Below are 16,435 nucleotides of genomic sequence, written 5' to 3' on the forward strand. Positions count from 1 at the left end.
CCCCATTCATCAAGTTGCATATAGCAGGTCTCTATCTTAGTCTCCGGTTACCAGCGCAAGTCGTAGCTAAATACTGGGGTCAAGGCATTGGTGAGTGTAAAGTGTTGCAATAGTCTCTTCGTGTTAAAACTTCTTTAACATCATAGTCATGTCTAAATATTAATATCAGTTTGTACATGCTGTCTGGTACGCTGTGTTTACAAGTCTCAGCTGGCTGAGTGAAATTGATTTGGCATCACCTGCCAAATTATAAATAACATTTATGATTGTTGACCTAATTTATGGTTGATGAGACTGAGTTATATTCACTTCAGACCAGCTTGATGAATCCTTGAGCACATATCCAAATGGCATCTAAGGAATTACGTAAGGAGGAAACAGTCTGTATCTATCTAATGCAAAAACCAAAGGAATGCCATAATGTATAATGTTACATGCAGTGTGTGGCGTGGGGCGCCAAACACAACCATTTCATTAATGTACAGCTAGGCTATACCTGCTACGCGCCTGCAGGTCGAGGTAGTGTGCATTCGAATGCCAGTGTAAACCCATGTTTTACATTTTTGATATAAATCTTGAAGGGTGATTGTGCAAGAATGCAAACGTTTTCGATCATGCAAACCAACATACTCTTCACAAGAGCTTGGTTTACTAGCTGCATGCAAGAGTAATAAATATTCATAGACAAGCAATCGCTCTACTTGGGTACTAAAGCAGCCGTTGGCACCTGCGCTGTGCATTGATCGAAATTCCTCGTCTCTGCTCGCTTCATAACGCCTGATAAAACTTTTAAGTGCATGCAGTTCTTAAAACAAGTTCAAATCCTCCCGACTGTCCATCCAAAGTGTTTTTACACTGACACAAATAGGAGTGGCAAAAGCGCGGTATGGAGACATGAACGTTCCATCTGTCAACGAAACATCTTCATCGGCAAAAAGCTTGAGAAAATTGTGTTTAGTGTAATTTTAGTATCCCTGATATTCTTAGTTTAGTAGAAAGTGTAACACAATAAATACACTTTAAATAAATGTGCCAATTTGTGTAGTTTGGTATTTCTGTAAACATAATGTTTTCAGTAATAGCCTTTTGTGGTTAAAAATTAACTATTTGGATTTAATGCGCGTAAAGTACGTCCGTCAACTATCCATTAATGGAAAATTAACCAGACAGTTTTGTTTCCGTTCAGCAATATTTACTGGTAAAACCTCTTACAACCGCATTCTCTAGAGAAGCCTTGCGACACTCTGTGGAGGTGCGGTGGCGAAGACTCCACCAATCATTTTTGCCACTATATTTAAATGTGGTTGGTTGTTTTGCATTAAAACCGGTAAATACTACTGGGTGGCTGTGACCCACCTGCAGGTTACAATCACGACTGTTATGAGTAGCAAATATTGTCTCTGTGATTTGCGACATTCTGAAAATAAGAATGATGTAATGATAATGATGGGCATTTTCAACCAAAATGAGACCCCATAAAAGAGATACATTCCATTGTATGGATCAATACGTAACGTACATAACACTCGCTGCTGCTGGTCTAACGGTGCATGAATGAAAATGTACCCGAACCTTTGGATAGATAGACTGTTAAATAGAGTCGAACAATTCATTTTATTACCATCATTCACATATCTCGAAGCCTAATAACCCATGAAAGGGAAATATGAATATATTTCAAGAAATCACCATCACCTCAGATATCACGAATTTCGGCCATGTTCACTGCTAACGTCTGATATGCCAGCATGTTTTCAAGTCAATTCTCCCTCGCTCTCTCATGCGAAAGCATAGAACCCCCCCCCCCCCCCCCCCTTACACACACACACACACACACACACACACACGCGCGCGCGCGCACACACACAAACACACACACACAAACACAAACATGCACACACACACACACACACATTTTGGAGAAGGGAGTGATAGTGTAGCAATTATTGAAAGTCAATATAACAGTTTTGCTTTCATTTGAGTATTAACATACATTTATTGGGATTAAGATGCCCTCGGGCTGGCTTAATCCTATACTACGAAAACATATCATCACCAGTGAGAGTGGGCCTATACTTGTGTCCTGATGGTCTGTCTGAACAAAGAACAAATTAAGCGATCCACTGATCATACTGAGTAACTGTAATCGATAAGCGTAAGAAAGTTGTTTGCCGGGTTTAAAACGGTGCACACCCGCGGGTTTTACGCAGTCTCTTTTCCTCCCTCTCTTTCTCTTTCTCTCTCTCTCTCTCTGTCTCTCTCTCTCTCTGTCTCTGTTCACACACACACACACACACACACACACACACACACACACACACACACACACACACACACACACACACACACACACACACGCAGACACGCATGCACGCACATGCACTCACTCACACTCCTACTCTCTTCTCTCTTTCTTTCTGTCTCTCTTTCTCTCTCTCAGTCAGACACACACACACACACACACACACACCTACATACACCCACACACACACACACACTTACTTTTCTCGTGTATAACATGTCTACTCTGTTGGATTGCTTTCTATTTCCTTCGTCTAAGCAGAAGGCCAATGCACGCCGTGCTTTCGCTTTTGGTCTCTCCTGTGTGTACTGGCAGTGTTAACCAAGCTCATGATCGCTGGCGGTTGTTGATGTGATCTCTGCCTAATGGCGCGGTCAAGCAAGCTGCAACGTGGAACAAAGCCTGACAGTGACTCTAACCGTGGTAAAGTTAGAAGGCTGCCCCCTCTTCTACAACCTCTGAGACCTAACAATAAGAAATGCCATTTGTTTGTAAGACCCAATTGCATGGCATAAACAATTTGTTTTACACTGCAGAATAAAACCGTCAGTATTAATCGTTTTAATGCACACATTACTCCCGGGACGAGGAGCGTGTAGGTAATTCTGGATAATAAGAAGGGCAGAATGAGGAAATTAAATTACGGACAAATAATTCGTTTTACAGAATTAGAAGGTGAAAATTAAATAGGCGAGCATGATGTGATTTATTGGGTTGAAAGGAATGATTGAATTGAGAATGCTCTGGCTCAATGTTGTTGACTATTTACTAACATCTATTATCAAAATGGGTGATACCCCAATGACAGGAGAAATTTCGTTAAATTGGTGTTAAATCACACAATAGCCCGCTTGTTGTTCAAAGAGTTGTCTATGAATGTCCGAATTATTGGGGAAGGTATCTGAGGGCATAAATGTCCATGTGCGTACCATATAAATAAACAAAGCTTGAAAAAACACTTTGAGAAATAAATATGAAAGGCATTCTTGTTGTGCTTTTAATACTTTAATATTGTACGAAATGTAACCAAACATTATTTTGTAAACTAAATTTTACATTGCCTACGAACGCATTTCTCCATAAATATCGATCAATTCTAACATGTGTTACCGGCCCTTTACATGCGGATAAATATGGAAAATTGAGTTATATACAGGTAATAATTTCTTGCAATTGCCATGGCAATAGACAGATAGTTTTATATTTTCTCACTTACATAAACAGATTGACACGGAGTTTCAGGCTTTCACTACACGATTTATCGACATGACATTAAATAACAACAATGGCACTGTGCTACTCAGACTGACTTCAGACGAAATGTTGCACTGTATACAAAAGCACATTAATACTAATAGTCGGTTAGGTCGACGTGTAGACTGTAGTAATACTGAGTAATTCACATTTGGTACACATTAACTATAACATTCTTTTCAATCAAGACTATTCATCGCAATATTCTTTAAAACCATTTCATTTTCCATATATCTAGGGACCACATTTTCACAAATTCCCTTAAACTGTAATATACCTATTTACAAAATAAAATATTACATTTTGAACTAGGGTGAATCTTTATGTACAAACCAGGCCACGACCCGCAGATAGCATGCAATCGGAGATCACTTGTGTGCAGTATTTTCCAAATAATAATAAAAAAAACATTGGAAAAAAATAACTTGTTTCTCGGCCTTGTATCTCGTCCATGCATCGCTCTCTCTCTTTGCTAGACAGCCTTAAAAAGGACTTCCTTGTGTTTTTCTTTCTGTCTTTTTGTTCTGTCGGTCCACGCGAATAGGCTTTTCAGTCTTTGATTCCAAGCAGTCCTAATTCTGCAGTCTTTTGAAAATATTTTTACACGTACCATTCATTAAAATTTGACGACAGCGTGCTGTGACTGGTCGTGTGATGTACTGTCGAAGATGCTGGCGATATGGAACTGCTGCTCTGGTTCTCTGTGGATGGGGATACAATGGTGGGAGGCGTAGAGGACTCGTACCCTGAACTGGCCGCTGGAGATGGTTGTGATCCTTGAGTGGAGGCTTCGTGAACCTGCAACACAGATGGAACATGGGTCTGTGAAACATTTAACACGGTTTAACACCTTTGTTCCGAAAAGAGAATTGCAACATTGCAAACAAATATTGCTTATTCTAAAAGTAATATGACAGCTACTGTTATTATTGGAAGCAGACAAGCCCAAACATTCCTGGGACATCAATACACAAGTTTACGAAAGACAAAAGTTTGTTGGCCATGATAGCCTACAACTATAAAAACTGTGGAGCAATTGATAGTAAATGCAATCTATAATTAATTTGGAAAATGAATTTGCATACTGCAGAAAACTCATCAATGCCACTGCACTAAGATAAACAAAGTCACAACATAAAGGGGCAGACAAATACAAGAATATGAACAAATTACAGATAAATATATTACCTTCATATGTTTTCGGAGGGAGCTGGGATGCGTGTATGATTTGTCACACATTTTGCAGAGATAGGGCTTGTCAGACGTATGGACGTGCATGTGTTTCTTGCGGTCGCTGCTATTTGCAAAACGCCTGTCGCAGCCTTCGAATTCACACTTAAATGGTTTCTCACCTAGCAGAAAAAAGGGGGAAATATTATCGATATGGTGCATTACACAACATAGTAAATAGACACACCACAAAAGTTTCTTATTTGAAGAAAAAAACCACTCAGAAAACGCTTCAGCTTGAATTCATAATACTTCGATCATGCCCAACTGATGTCAGCCTTTAGGAATTCTACTCTCCGTTGTACATACTCTGTAAGGTCTGCAATTGATTTCACAGTTAAAATTTAGATTTGCACGTTAGCAATAATTTGCTGAGCCCCTTTTCGGCAAAGTAAAGTCTGCGTTCGTGAAATACCATTGCTATTTGCAAAGTTTGACATTGTTTACATTGGCTTATAGAAAGTTGTTTCATCTTAGCGCCATTTTAGGGCTGTACAATGCAATAGTAATATTTCACATAGAACTTGCTCTCATGCATCAAATGAAAAGACAACAAACAGACGGGTAGTTGTTATCCTTACCAGTGTGTGTCCTTTTGTGAATTTTAAGATTTTCCGATCGTGCAAACACCTTGCCACAGCCGGGGAATGGACAGGGGAACGGCTTCTCTCCAGTATGCACTCGGATGTGATTTACAAGTTTATATTTCGCCTTGAAAGGTTTCCCTTCTCGGGCGCACTCTTCCCAAAAGCAAATATGGTTCGACTGCTCTGGCCCTCCGACATGCTCCACCGTCAGATGGGTCACGAGCTCGTGCATCGTGCTGAAAGTTTTGTTGCACGACTTTTTCGGATTGCTCAGCTGCTCCGGCTCGACCCACTTGCAGATAAGTTCTTGTTTGATGGGCTGCCTCATGTAACGGAAGAAGGCCCCGGCGCCGTGATGGGCAGCCATGTTCATGTTCATCGGGCCGTACCCATGCAGTTGGGTCGAGGCATAATGCTCTGACCTCGGGCTTGTTACATGGCCGTATTGGTCGGCTCTCCCATACATGTCCCCTGAAAAGCCCAGGCGCATTTGGCTGTTCACTACGTTTGAAGATGCGTGGGAAGCCGCTTGCTCGTGAAGTCCCGAGAAGAGCAGGTGTCCCGCTGCATCAGAATGTCCATGTGGCCCAGCGAAACTTCCCGCAGCGGAGGCGAAGAGACTGTGCTGCGCGCTGGTGGCATCACCGAATCCTCGATTCCTAAACAGAAAGTCCCGGGTGGAGTTGAAAGCGGCGGTGGAGTAGGAGCTGACATGAGTCGGGTGGTGATGGTGTCCAAGAGCCGCTGCCGCGTAGCCGGGCGCCTGTGAAGAAAACGCCGTTTGCCCCGAGCCGAGATCATGCGAGCCGTGGTTGATTTTGAAAGCACCCATTCCATCGGCGAAGGGATTGATCCCCAAAGCTACCTCTCTGTCCGTTACTTCGCCTGTTGAGTGATGCCTGGAGGAGCCGAAAGTAGTCACCCCAATGGTAGGATACTGAGGTCCTGCGTCCAAGAGCATCTTCAGTCTGAAACAGTGGCGACTGAGAGCAAGAATCAAAAATCACGCACAAGTACCCACGCCACTACTACCTCGACTCTGCGTATTTGCCTGACTTCAGTGAGCTAAGCAAACTCCGTTACCCTATTTCTATTTACTTTTAGTGGAGAGGAATATTCCCCACTCCCTCTCATCCGATGCACACGCAAATCATGCACAATATTGTCTTTTGCGGTTTATCTTCCTGTGGCGCAACTTTCACCTCCTCAGTCAGGCGGTGAGCTCCAGACTGATAGTCGCAATCATTCCTGCAGATAAATGAATTGAAAAGACAACACAGTCCACCCCTGATGAATGGGAGAGGAGGGGGGCGTCACGTGACTCTGAGCCCGGTCGATCATTGGAAAAGGCGTTCTCCCCCCACCAACGTTCACTCACCAAATAACAGACCGTGTTCCTACTCCAATGCTCCTACTCCAGTCCTATTGGTTCGTATACATCATCAATCCCAGGTATTGTGGTGAGGTTGCTGATTGTGTTTTTCCCCCTTTTTTCTTTCTTTTCTTTTTTTGTGTACAGTTTGAATTTCTTGTCTAACAACTGAATTGATAAACTCGAAACGTGTGAAGCGGCAAAATCGCGAATCTTAAGGAAATAAACATCAATGTTTGTACAGGCCTATACACATAGGCTACCAGAATATTACTGAGTTTTTTTGGGTGAAAATAAGTATGCTTATTGATGTAGCCTACTCTGTGAAAACACTGGCTACATTTGAATCCCTTTCTGTGGGTAGAATTATCTACAGCTGATACAAGGCAGCAATGTTTTCTATGAATATCATTTTTGATAGGCTATTTGATAGCCTATTTCCTTAAATGTATCAACTGTATGATGGCACATTAAGACGAGAGATGTGGATCCGCCTCTGTTCTCCTTTTGAAAACCAGAAAATCAGTTCCTAAGAAAAGATCCACTGGTAATAAAAAAATCTCTAATTCTTCCTGGCCGACCTAGGATGCTTGGCAGTGAGCCTTGTCAAGGGCCATTGGTCATTCGTCAGTAGAATTTGACTTTAAAGCTATCCATCGCCACCATTTTGTAGTTTTAACCGTTTAATTGGCAGATTATCCCTATTGGTAAACCGTGTGTCACTAATATTGAAGAGCTACAATAACCTACTACAATGTTGCAACTTCTGTCAGCGTATTCTACTCATCCGCATGAATTTTGAGACGTTACAGCTGTCCTTAACATTTATCTTTCCACTGTGACAGTTTATGCAAACTTATAGAGGTGTCCAGGGCACGAAACTAATGCAGTCGTTACCAAGGCCTATTAGTGAATTGATATTTTTTTTACATTTTCTCTGCTGCGTCATCGGACATGAGCCTCATCTAGTGGATGAAAGATCTCTCTCATGGTCGTGTATCCTCTACTTGCATACACACATACACACACACACACACACACACACACACACACACACACACACACACACACACACACACACACACACACACACACACACACACACACACACACATTCATACATATATTACATACATAGGCAGCAAACATTATGATAATGACTCAATTGTACTAGTAACCTGTAGAAAATGCAGTGTCAACTGCTGACTAAGTGTAACACATCACATACATCAAATTCGTATCATATAAAAAGTTGTGGGTTGTCGAAGTTATCAAGTGGGATTTGCGGCGCTCTCTGCAGGAAACTCCGGCGGCTGGAGTTCAAAGCCGCACGCACAGCCGTGCCATATGAGCCATTAAAACATCATCCAGTCTGCTGGCTTCTGCTACATTTCTAAACTCTTTGCTGAGAGAGCGAAAGCCATAGATTGGAGTCCTTTGTGTAACATTCTAGTTAGTTGCAGGTTTTTAAGAAGTTATATGTGGAAAAAAAATCTGGAAGACGCCAACAGGTGGAAACGGTACGTACACGTGTACAGATCCTTAAACTCAGAATGAGAAAAACACTAAAGAGTTAAAGAGGTAACTGTTGAATTGCAATTGATGGATTAGACGTGTAGGCTACAGGTTATATACCAGGCCTTCGACATGCATCTACATTAACTTTTGTTCTTATGTTGTAAAAACATGTTGCGCCGTGCGCACACATGCGCTTAAGTTGACTACAGAATAATTAACTCGTATATGATCAATTGATCACGAAATTGACTACTTGCGCTTGGTGACTAATTGTGCTGTTTTGTCGAAAGTGTTGAGGTCAAGGAAGACGCAATGCTGTCATGAACGCATTGCACATTTTGTCTGCGTATAATCTTTCTCCATTTCTTGTTCTTGTACTCATTCATAGCGTCTATCCTTAGCCCGATAGCATCACAAAACTCTTCCAAGTGTTCATGTGTCTAGCCTCGTGTAGGACATGCCTAAAGAATGACGCTATGAGCGGGGACAATCTCTGCTCAGTAATAATCTCCCTCAGTATCTGTCATAGTTCATATAATGTTTACTTACATCTGACGTGTTTGGCGTGGTGTTGTCATCAGAGGCCTTTGACAGATCAATTTTGGTGAGGATATCAACACATTCTGTTTTACAGACATTGATTTTTAACAAGTGAGTGCAACATGCACATTTGAGAATAAATGTAGTCTACTGATTGTGGCTACACCACGACATTTATTTTCACTGTCAAACGTAGACCTAGTAGTTTTGGGGCTGAATGTATTTGACTTGTCGATTACTTCAGAGCGAAACACAATGTCCTTTATGGTGATATGTCAAAGGTCGTGCTTTGAAATATAGTCCATTACTGCATGTGTGTTTGTTGTTTCATTCACGCTGTCATATTGATGAGAATTTGAGAAGTTTCCAAATAAAACTTTTTTTTTATCGTTTTGACTTTGCATTGCCTCGGAACCATGGCACCTGCATAAGATACGGTTTACTTGTTTCTGTATGGGCCTGGGCTGAAACCTAGTCTGTTGTAGCCTAGTCTATGCTGATTAGCCAGCCAAGCACTTTTGAATTCTTACAAGGAACATTGTAAACTCCTATTTAAAATTTCATTTTGACCGTTTTTGCAACACTGTCATCGCTAGATTTAACATTTCCAAATGTTGTCTATATGGAGAACTGCAGACTGCAGAACTCAAGAGACCTTCGTACTTCGGTACTATGGTAGTGGCTAAAAGGTTAGGAAATATTGGCGTGACACTCTGTCAAAATAAATTAAGATCTTACTGCCTCAGAACTACCCATCGCTCCTGGAGGCGAATGAATCACTGATTGACTGGCCACTTGTACAGGCTAATATGCCCAATGGCCACGAAGATTTTACATGTGATATTTGACATGAATCTGATGGCAACTGTTTAACCTCTTTTTGGGTCAGCTCACATAACAATTCATATTTGACTCCGGCTGATTTGATTAAGATAAACGTCCCAAGCATTCATGATCAAGGTAAGAATATTCTATGGTTATCATAGATTTTGGAGTACGGCCCTCTATTTCATTCGTGGTTTTGTTGAATGTGAAATGGAGAAGGATTATATTGCAATATGATGTTGCTTGGATCTTATGGCACCAGGTCGCATTTCTTCAATAAAAAGCCTGTGCAAAACTCGGTCCAGAAAGTTTTTTGAAAAATATCTATGTTTTTCCGGAAATTTTGAAATCAAGTTTTGAAGTTCATCTAAACGTCAACGGAATCAGATGGACATAGGTCACTGTTTTAAGTGGGGATTTCTATAATTTCATTATTATTTACAAAGGCGACTAATTATATCTGTCAATACAAAACCAACTGAAGTTGTGTAATCATATTTCCCAATTGATATTGATGATCATTTGATAAGGGTGAGGTTAATACTCTGTAAATCCTTTATGGAAACATATCTCGAGTTTGGACAGAACTGTTCTATTTGTATGCTTCAGATGTCCTTCAAATAGTTTCAGCTTAATCTCGCAGGAACGAACAGTGATGTTTTTAGCAGGCCCTATGTGAGAATTCACGCTGAAGAATCTAGCTGAGCAGCGGAGAGAATTTGGATTTTTCATTGTGCCAAAAGTTCACATCTCCAAGGTTTATGCAATGTGTGAAATGTCTTGTAGAATTATATGACCGATTGCACAATATGTGAGTAACTGAATCGCGATGGAAACTACGGAAAAGTTTCCTTATTTATCGGCTATTTTCACCAGCGAATATATATATGTGTGTATATATTGGTTTGCTTTACAAAGTTGCGCATTCTAGTCACTTTAGGGTTTTGTCTGGTTTGTCTCAGCTGCTGCCTGTGCGTGCGCGGGCTTCGTCGTTATTAAGCGCCTCCTCCTGCTTTGCTGATCCACGGTCACTTGCGAGCTGGGGCTGACCGAAGTCGAGGGCAAAATAACCCCCAAACTAGAATACCAGGTTCCTTGCATTACAGCAATGCTCGGTGCCTTCCCTTCACAAATCCAGAGGAACAGATTCCATGACGACGTGGAAGAAACACCGTTCAGAGGACAGAATAAAGAAGCGCGGACTGTCATGTAAAATATACAGTTTTTACCCTTCCGTTTTTATTTAGCCTATGCGAATGCACCCACTATTCTTTCCAGTTGCGTGAACTTACGGAATGGCACCGTCCAGTGCTATGCGTAAAACCGACGAAGTGGGTGAAGATTAATTCCTCTTGATCGGCATTCTATACAAATGTTTTGTAGATGAAACGTGATGCAAATGTAGTTTAATATTTCAGTTAGGGAACTTAGAACCTGGTTCGTGACGTCTTAGCAATGAAGACTTTGCTGTCACTAGCTATTTCGTATTTTTTACTTATCCGTCGTAATAATTGTACAACAGCTTTTTGAATGGATTTAACTTTGGCGATTAGAGTGGAAAGTACAGTAGCCTAACCTTTGCATAACAACAATATTTATTTTTTTTCAAGTGTCGCCTAAGGCACGGCGCAGGCGCTCTAACTGCTTGCTGTCACTAAAGCATTTTTCTTCACATTGGAAACTGTCACAAGTGACGTCAATCACCGAGAGCTGACCAATTAGAGCGCAGGGTGATTGTTTAGCTCCACGGGCTGCACAGCCTACCATGAATCTCTATTCAGTATATCAAAGCGTCCTGCTGCTGCCTCTCAACCGAATGGGATTCAATGTAGGCACTGAGATAGACTCTGAACTTTAGAGTTTTATTTTTTTGTATTTTTTTCCTTGCGATTAAAATATATTTGTCATCATCATTATTATTTTGCCTGCTGTCAAAGTTATTCTAAAATTAGGAGTAATGAGCGTGGATGCTTTGGGAAGCCCTGTGATGGACCCTACGTTTTCCAAACGGAACACAGCGCTGAGATTAGTTGACTTGGCAGGGGCTCACCACCATCACCATCATCACCACCATACCCCTCAGAGCGTGACAGGCTTCCCGGGGTTCAGCAGCCATCCACACTCAATGGCTCACGCGCACCCTGGGGAGATTACTGCGGAACCCCGCCTGGGGCCGAGTCCATTCGGGCCAGAACACATGGGGCACTCCGCGGCCCTCAAAATCAGCCCAGCCCATCATTATCCCCACCACCATCACCACAATCATCATATTGCAGGCCACAGTGAAGTGGTCTCCAGTCAAACGGGAGCTTTTGGCCCGGTGCAGGCGGCGACGGTCCCATACTCTATGTCTCATACGGCCCAGGCATTATCCGCAGGTAGGGATTTCCTCATACGACGAGATCTGACAGCTCAAGCCATGCCAGTGCTGACCGACCAGCCTACTGGTACAGCCTCTCACCACGGAATGTTTGTCTCAACAACAGGTAGCTATCCGGGACACTATGGTCATCACCCCGATGCTGCGAACCATACCCTCTTCCCCGGACTTCATCACGAACAGCCTTCTAACGGAGCTCCAGGTGGCCAAGCACTGAACGGACAAATACGGTTAGGAATACCTGGAGAAATGTACGTTAGATCTGATCACTTGAGTCAAGTGGCAAGCTCCAGGACAGACCCATTTGCTGCATCGCCTCTGCACAGCTACGGTGGTCTCAATCTGAACATGAACCTCAGCGCTCACCACCACCACGGACCAGGAGCCTTTTTTCGGTACATGAGGCAACCGATTAAGCAAGAACTGATCTGCAAATGGCTGGAACCGGAACACTCGGTGAAAAAACTGTGCTCCAAAACTTACAGCACCATGCATGAACTGGTGACACATGTGACAGTGGAGCACGTCGGGGGACCAGAGCAAGCAAATCACATATGTTTTTGGGAAGAGTGTCCTCGAGAAGGAAAGCCTTTTAAAGCCAAGTACAAACTTGTAAATCATATCAGAGTACACACCGGAGAAAAACCATTCCCGTGTCCATTCCCCGGTTGTGGAAAAGTATTCGCAAGATCGGAAAATCTTAAAATTCACAAAAGAACTCACACAGGTCAGTGGTTTAACTTCTATTACGCTGCAATTCTAGACGTGCACATGTAATTTTATTTTCGATTGGCACTGTCTTCAAGTTTGCTCAATGTGCCTACGAATATGCAGGCCTAGACTTTTTATTTTGAACTTAACAAATGAAACTAAGATGGCTTCAGGGAAACTTCAAATAGCCACTAAACGATTCTAAGATAGTCTATATGGTTGGACAGCTTGATGATTTCAAATATACACAGGCGAGGTGTTACAATTACAGAAGTGATTTAAATATGCCATTAGTTTTATGCTTGAAAATATAGTCCTCTGGTAAATGTTCAATCGTTACACAATCACAGAAGAATGTACGACTGGGCTACTTTTTACATCTCTGCTCACAATTGGGCTTCTTGTGCTTGAAGTAAGAAATAGAACTCAGCAAATATATTTTCCTTACCTTGCTCTAGCTGCAGTGACTGTATTGTGCTTGTGCACAGACTACTTGTGTAGAAAGTTAGGCAATGCAAAGCTACAATTCAGCGGTTTTGGTGTCTCCGTTTAACAGCTTGAGTCACTTCAAATCAAAACAGTGGGCTAGTCCTCTTTGTGACCTGTGATGGTTTCTGTAAAAGCTATGGCAGTGGGTAAAATACAGTTATCTCTCTGTACGTAAACACCTAGGTTCTGGTTCCGAAAGTGTGCTGTAGTATGCCTTATAGTCTGCTGTTTTGGTGTGGCTGACTAGTACTGTTGATGGCTACTTGTTGCTATTTTGTTGTGTGTTCAGGACGTGCATGGCGAATCTTTTGTGGTATGCATTTTCTGCATGAGCATATATTAACATTCTGTCGAGCCTCACTAATTAAATAATTATGTAGAGTGCATGCCACTTTGTCATAGAAGTTAAGACCTGGTTATGTTTACTATAACATTTGAGTTGGTTGTTTAAGCAGTAAAAGTTACTTCGTTGTCTGGTGAGCAAAACGATTATAGGGTATAGTGACAGTCAAATCCGTCAAAATCACACAGATGGCCCACACAAATGTCAAACTGATGACACTTTCCGAGATATCTGCGCTGTGGAGTTGTTGTGGCTCATCAAGGAGTGTGGCGTAGCATGCAACAAGTCGATGACACGACGAAACAATATTAGGCACCACCGCCAATGGGAGGTTGCAAGGCTATTTGAGCGCATTCGGTTGCCTGCGGTCCATTTACCTCGCCAACTGATGCTGCTCTGTGATTTATGTATGACTTCAACATTATTTGGACATTTCCCAGTGTAGACTTGGCCAATAAGCATTTGCACACCTTGATTGGGCCTAGCTTGCCCTTGTGTGTGAACATGCATGTGTGCTGAAGCTTGTGTTCAAACTCTTCGCATTATTTACTACACCATTAACTGCGTACGCCATACTTTGCTGTTTTACTGCCTCTCAGAGAACTTGGGAGAATAAGTTGTTCTGTGATTCCCTGGATTTTATCAGGAGATGGCTTGATACCACATGGACATTTTTGCTCCAATTATATCATGATGTGTTGGCTCCCCAGGGCAGAGGGGTTGTTTTGCAGGCCAATTCAAATCTTTGGTTATGGCTGTGGTTTCCCAAGGGGCTCCTTCTCGTTTCTTGCTTGTTGTACAATAATATTCCTGATTGGCTCTAGCAAGCAAGCCAGCAGCTGAAGGTTAAATTGATATTCAGCACACAAGTGTAATTAGACAGCAGCAATTACATATTCTCACAAGGACATGGCGCACGCCTATCTTCGCCGAAATCAGCATCCTGTGATTTGAATATAGGCTAATTTATTTGGTACATCATTTAACCTGTCCGTGATTACTACACGCCCGAGAGAGAATAGTCGTATAGCCCACTACTAACACCTATGACTTTACTCCTCCAAATGGTGCTTTTGGACTACACCACGATTAAATATTCATTGCCAAAATAATCAGCATGTGCCATGGCTATGGTAAACGGCGTAATGTTCGTTTAAATTATGCTGGTGTTTGATTAAATAAATTGTATAAACCGCGCAACAGTATTGTCTCCAGTCTGTGTCTGCTTTGGGTACCAAAACGCATTTGGATTTTGTTAACTGGCTAACTAGGCCTAGGCTATATGCAGGATAAGTCGTCAACTGTATTGACCTATATTGCCATCGATCAAATCTATAAAAACTCTTTCATGCACTCATTTTTTGTCACTGATTGTATCATTGGTGCTGTTTATAAATCGTATTTCGACTTCTTTCCTCTCATCCCAGGCGAGAAGCCCTTTAAATGTGAGTTTGACGGATGTGACAGACGCTTCGCCAACAGCAGTGACCGGAAGAAGCACTCCCACGTGCACACCAGCGATAAGCCCTACAACTGCAAAGTGAGAGGTTGTGACAAATCCTACACGCACCCCAGCTCTTTGCGAAAACACATGAAAGTGCACTGCAAGTCTCCACCTCCGAGTTCTGGTTACGAATCATCGACTCCATCTCTCGTTTCACCCTCATCAGACTTGGGCCGTGAGCCAGCTCCCTCCTCACTGTCCGAACCCCTCTCCGCGTCTCAGCCCGCGAATCTAAGCGAGTGGTACGTTTGTCACAGTTCAGGTGCCAGCGGCTCTCAGACCCCTCCCAGCGGTTCCTCCACACCTGACCCTTCAGAGAGGCCACAATACAGGAATCCGCCATGCAGGGACACATTCTAACAACAGTTAGAGTACAATAATAATTATGAATGGAAAATGCATTGGATTCGCAATTATTTTGGGGGGATAAAGTTCATTTTCCAAGATATCATCCTAGGCCCTACTTGTCTAAATGCACTGGCATATCGACAAACAATGACACTGCCAATCCTCCAATTGAAATAACCAGCTATCATGAGTGTTAATCTCTTATACAATGTAATGGTTACTCGTAAGCATGTGGCTGTATTATTTTGTAAATTCAGTTTAAACATCAATATCTTTTTAATTTATTTTTGAATCTGACTTGGACATTTTTGTAATATCGAACCAAAGTGTTTCAATAGAACAAAATGTAAATTTGTATATTGCAACGTTTTAATGTGTACGTGTTAACGGTAATTTTGTATGGTTCAGTCTTTCAGCTATTTTGAAATTTTGCTACTATTGTTTGTATAAAATTAATATTTGAAATTGTTTAAATTTCATAACGAATTATTTCCTTCATTTGTGCTTTATCGGAACTATTGACCTAAGCGTTGTTACTGTATTTGCTATGACAGACATAACATTCAAAAGTATTGCAGTCATTGGTCAATGTTGGCATTTTGTGGTTTTGTAATACTTGTTAAGGTTTGTTAATAATACATTTTATGACAATTCAATCGACAAGAGGGGACTCAACATGTGTATCAAACTGCCTTGTAATTTGTCAGTATTTTGAATAAATTGTGTATTATAAATTGAAATGGAGACTGCTTCCCAAAGTTCGAATCAAGCTTGATGAATTGTAGGCCTATGACATTTTGCTTGTGGTACAGGAAAATACTTTTCTAAAATTAAATGAAAAGGTTATGTTGGAAGGGACGAGAACGCATTTTTTTCTCGTGTAGCCCATAGGCCTACTCTCCCTCCATTTCAACTAGTCGTGGGCGTAGGCCTACAGTACTTCTACAACTTTACGAATACTTTTGTCATACTTTGAAGTCCCCAATTTGCTGTCTTTTTAAAATGGGAATGCGCAAATGTGCACTTTCCGTA

General features: G+C 41.8%; 2 protein-coding genes across 3 annotated transcripts in view; one reads left to right on the forward strand and one right to left on the reverse strand.

Annotated features, from left to right (window-relative positions):
• The window catches only part of zic4 (zic family member 4), a 98,050-nt gene extending 81,913 nt beyond the window's left edge, over positions 1 to 16,137 (forward strand). The window contains exons 1-2 of one of the 2 annotated variants that reach the window (XM_062521742.1): positions 11,365 to 12,735; positions 14,979 to 16,137. In XM_062521742.1, coding sequence (XP_062377726.1) covers positions 11,586 to 12,735; positions 14,979 to 15,415 — 1,587 coding nt within the window. In that variant the 5' untranslated portion in view covers positions 11,365 to 11,585 and the 3' untranslated portion in view covers positions 15,416 to 16,137. Of the gene's footprint in view, positions 1 to 11,364; positions 12,736 to 14,978 lie in introns of those variants that run through there. The other variant, XR_009936423.1, reaches the window with a different exon arrangement.
• zic1 (zic family member 1 (odd-paired homolog, Drosophila)) lies at positions 3,539 to 6,614 on the reverse strand. Its single transcript, XM_062521713.1, has 3 exons — positions 5,368 to 6,614; positions 4,745 to 4,908; positions 3,539 to 4,354 (listed from the first exon to the last, which is right to left on the reverse strand). Exons 1-3 carry the CDS (start codon positions 6,332 to 6,334, stop codon positions 4,157 to 4,159), a joined length of 1,329 nt encoding a protein of 442 aa, XP_062377697.1. The 5' UTR covers positions 6,335 to 6,614; the 3' UTR covers positions 3,539 to 4,156.
• Positions 16,138 to 16,435: the final 298 nt, after the last annotated feature.

Source organism: Sardina pilchardus, chromosome 19, assembly GCF_963854185.1.
Source record: "Sardina pilchardus chromosome 19, fSarPil1.1, whole genome shotgun sequence".
NCBI lineage: Eukaryota > Metazoa > Chordata > Actinopteri > Clupeiformes > Clupeidae > Sardina > Sardina pilchardus.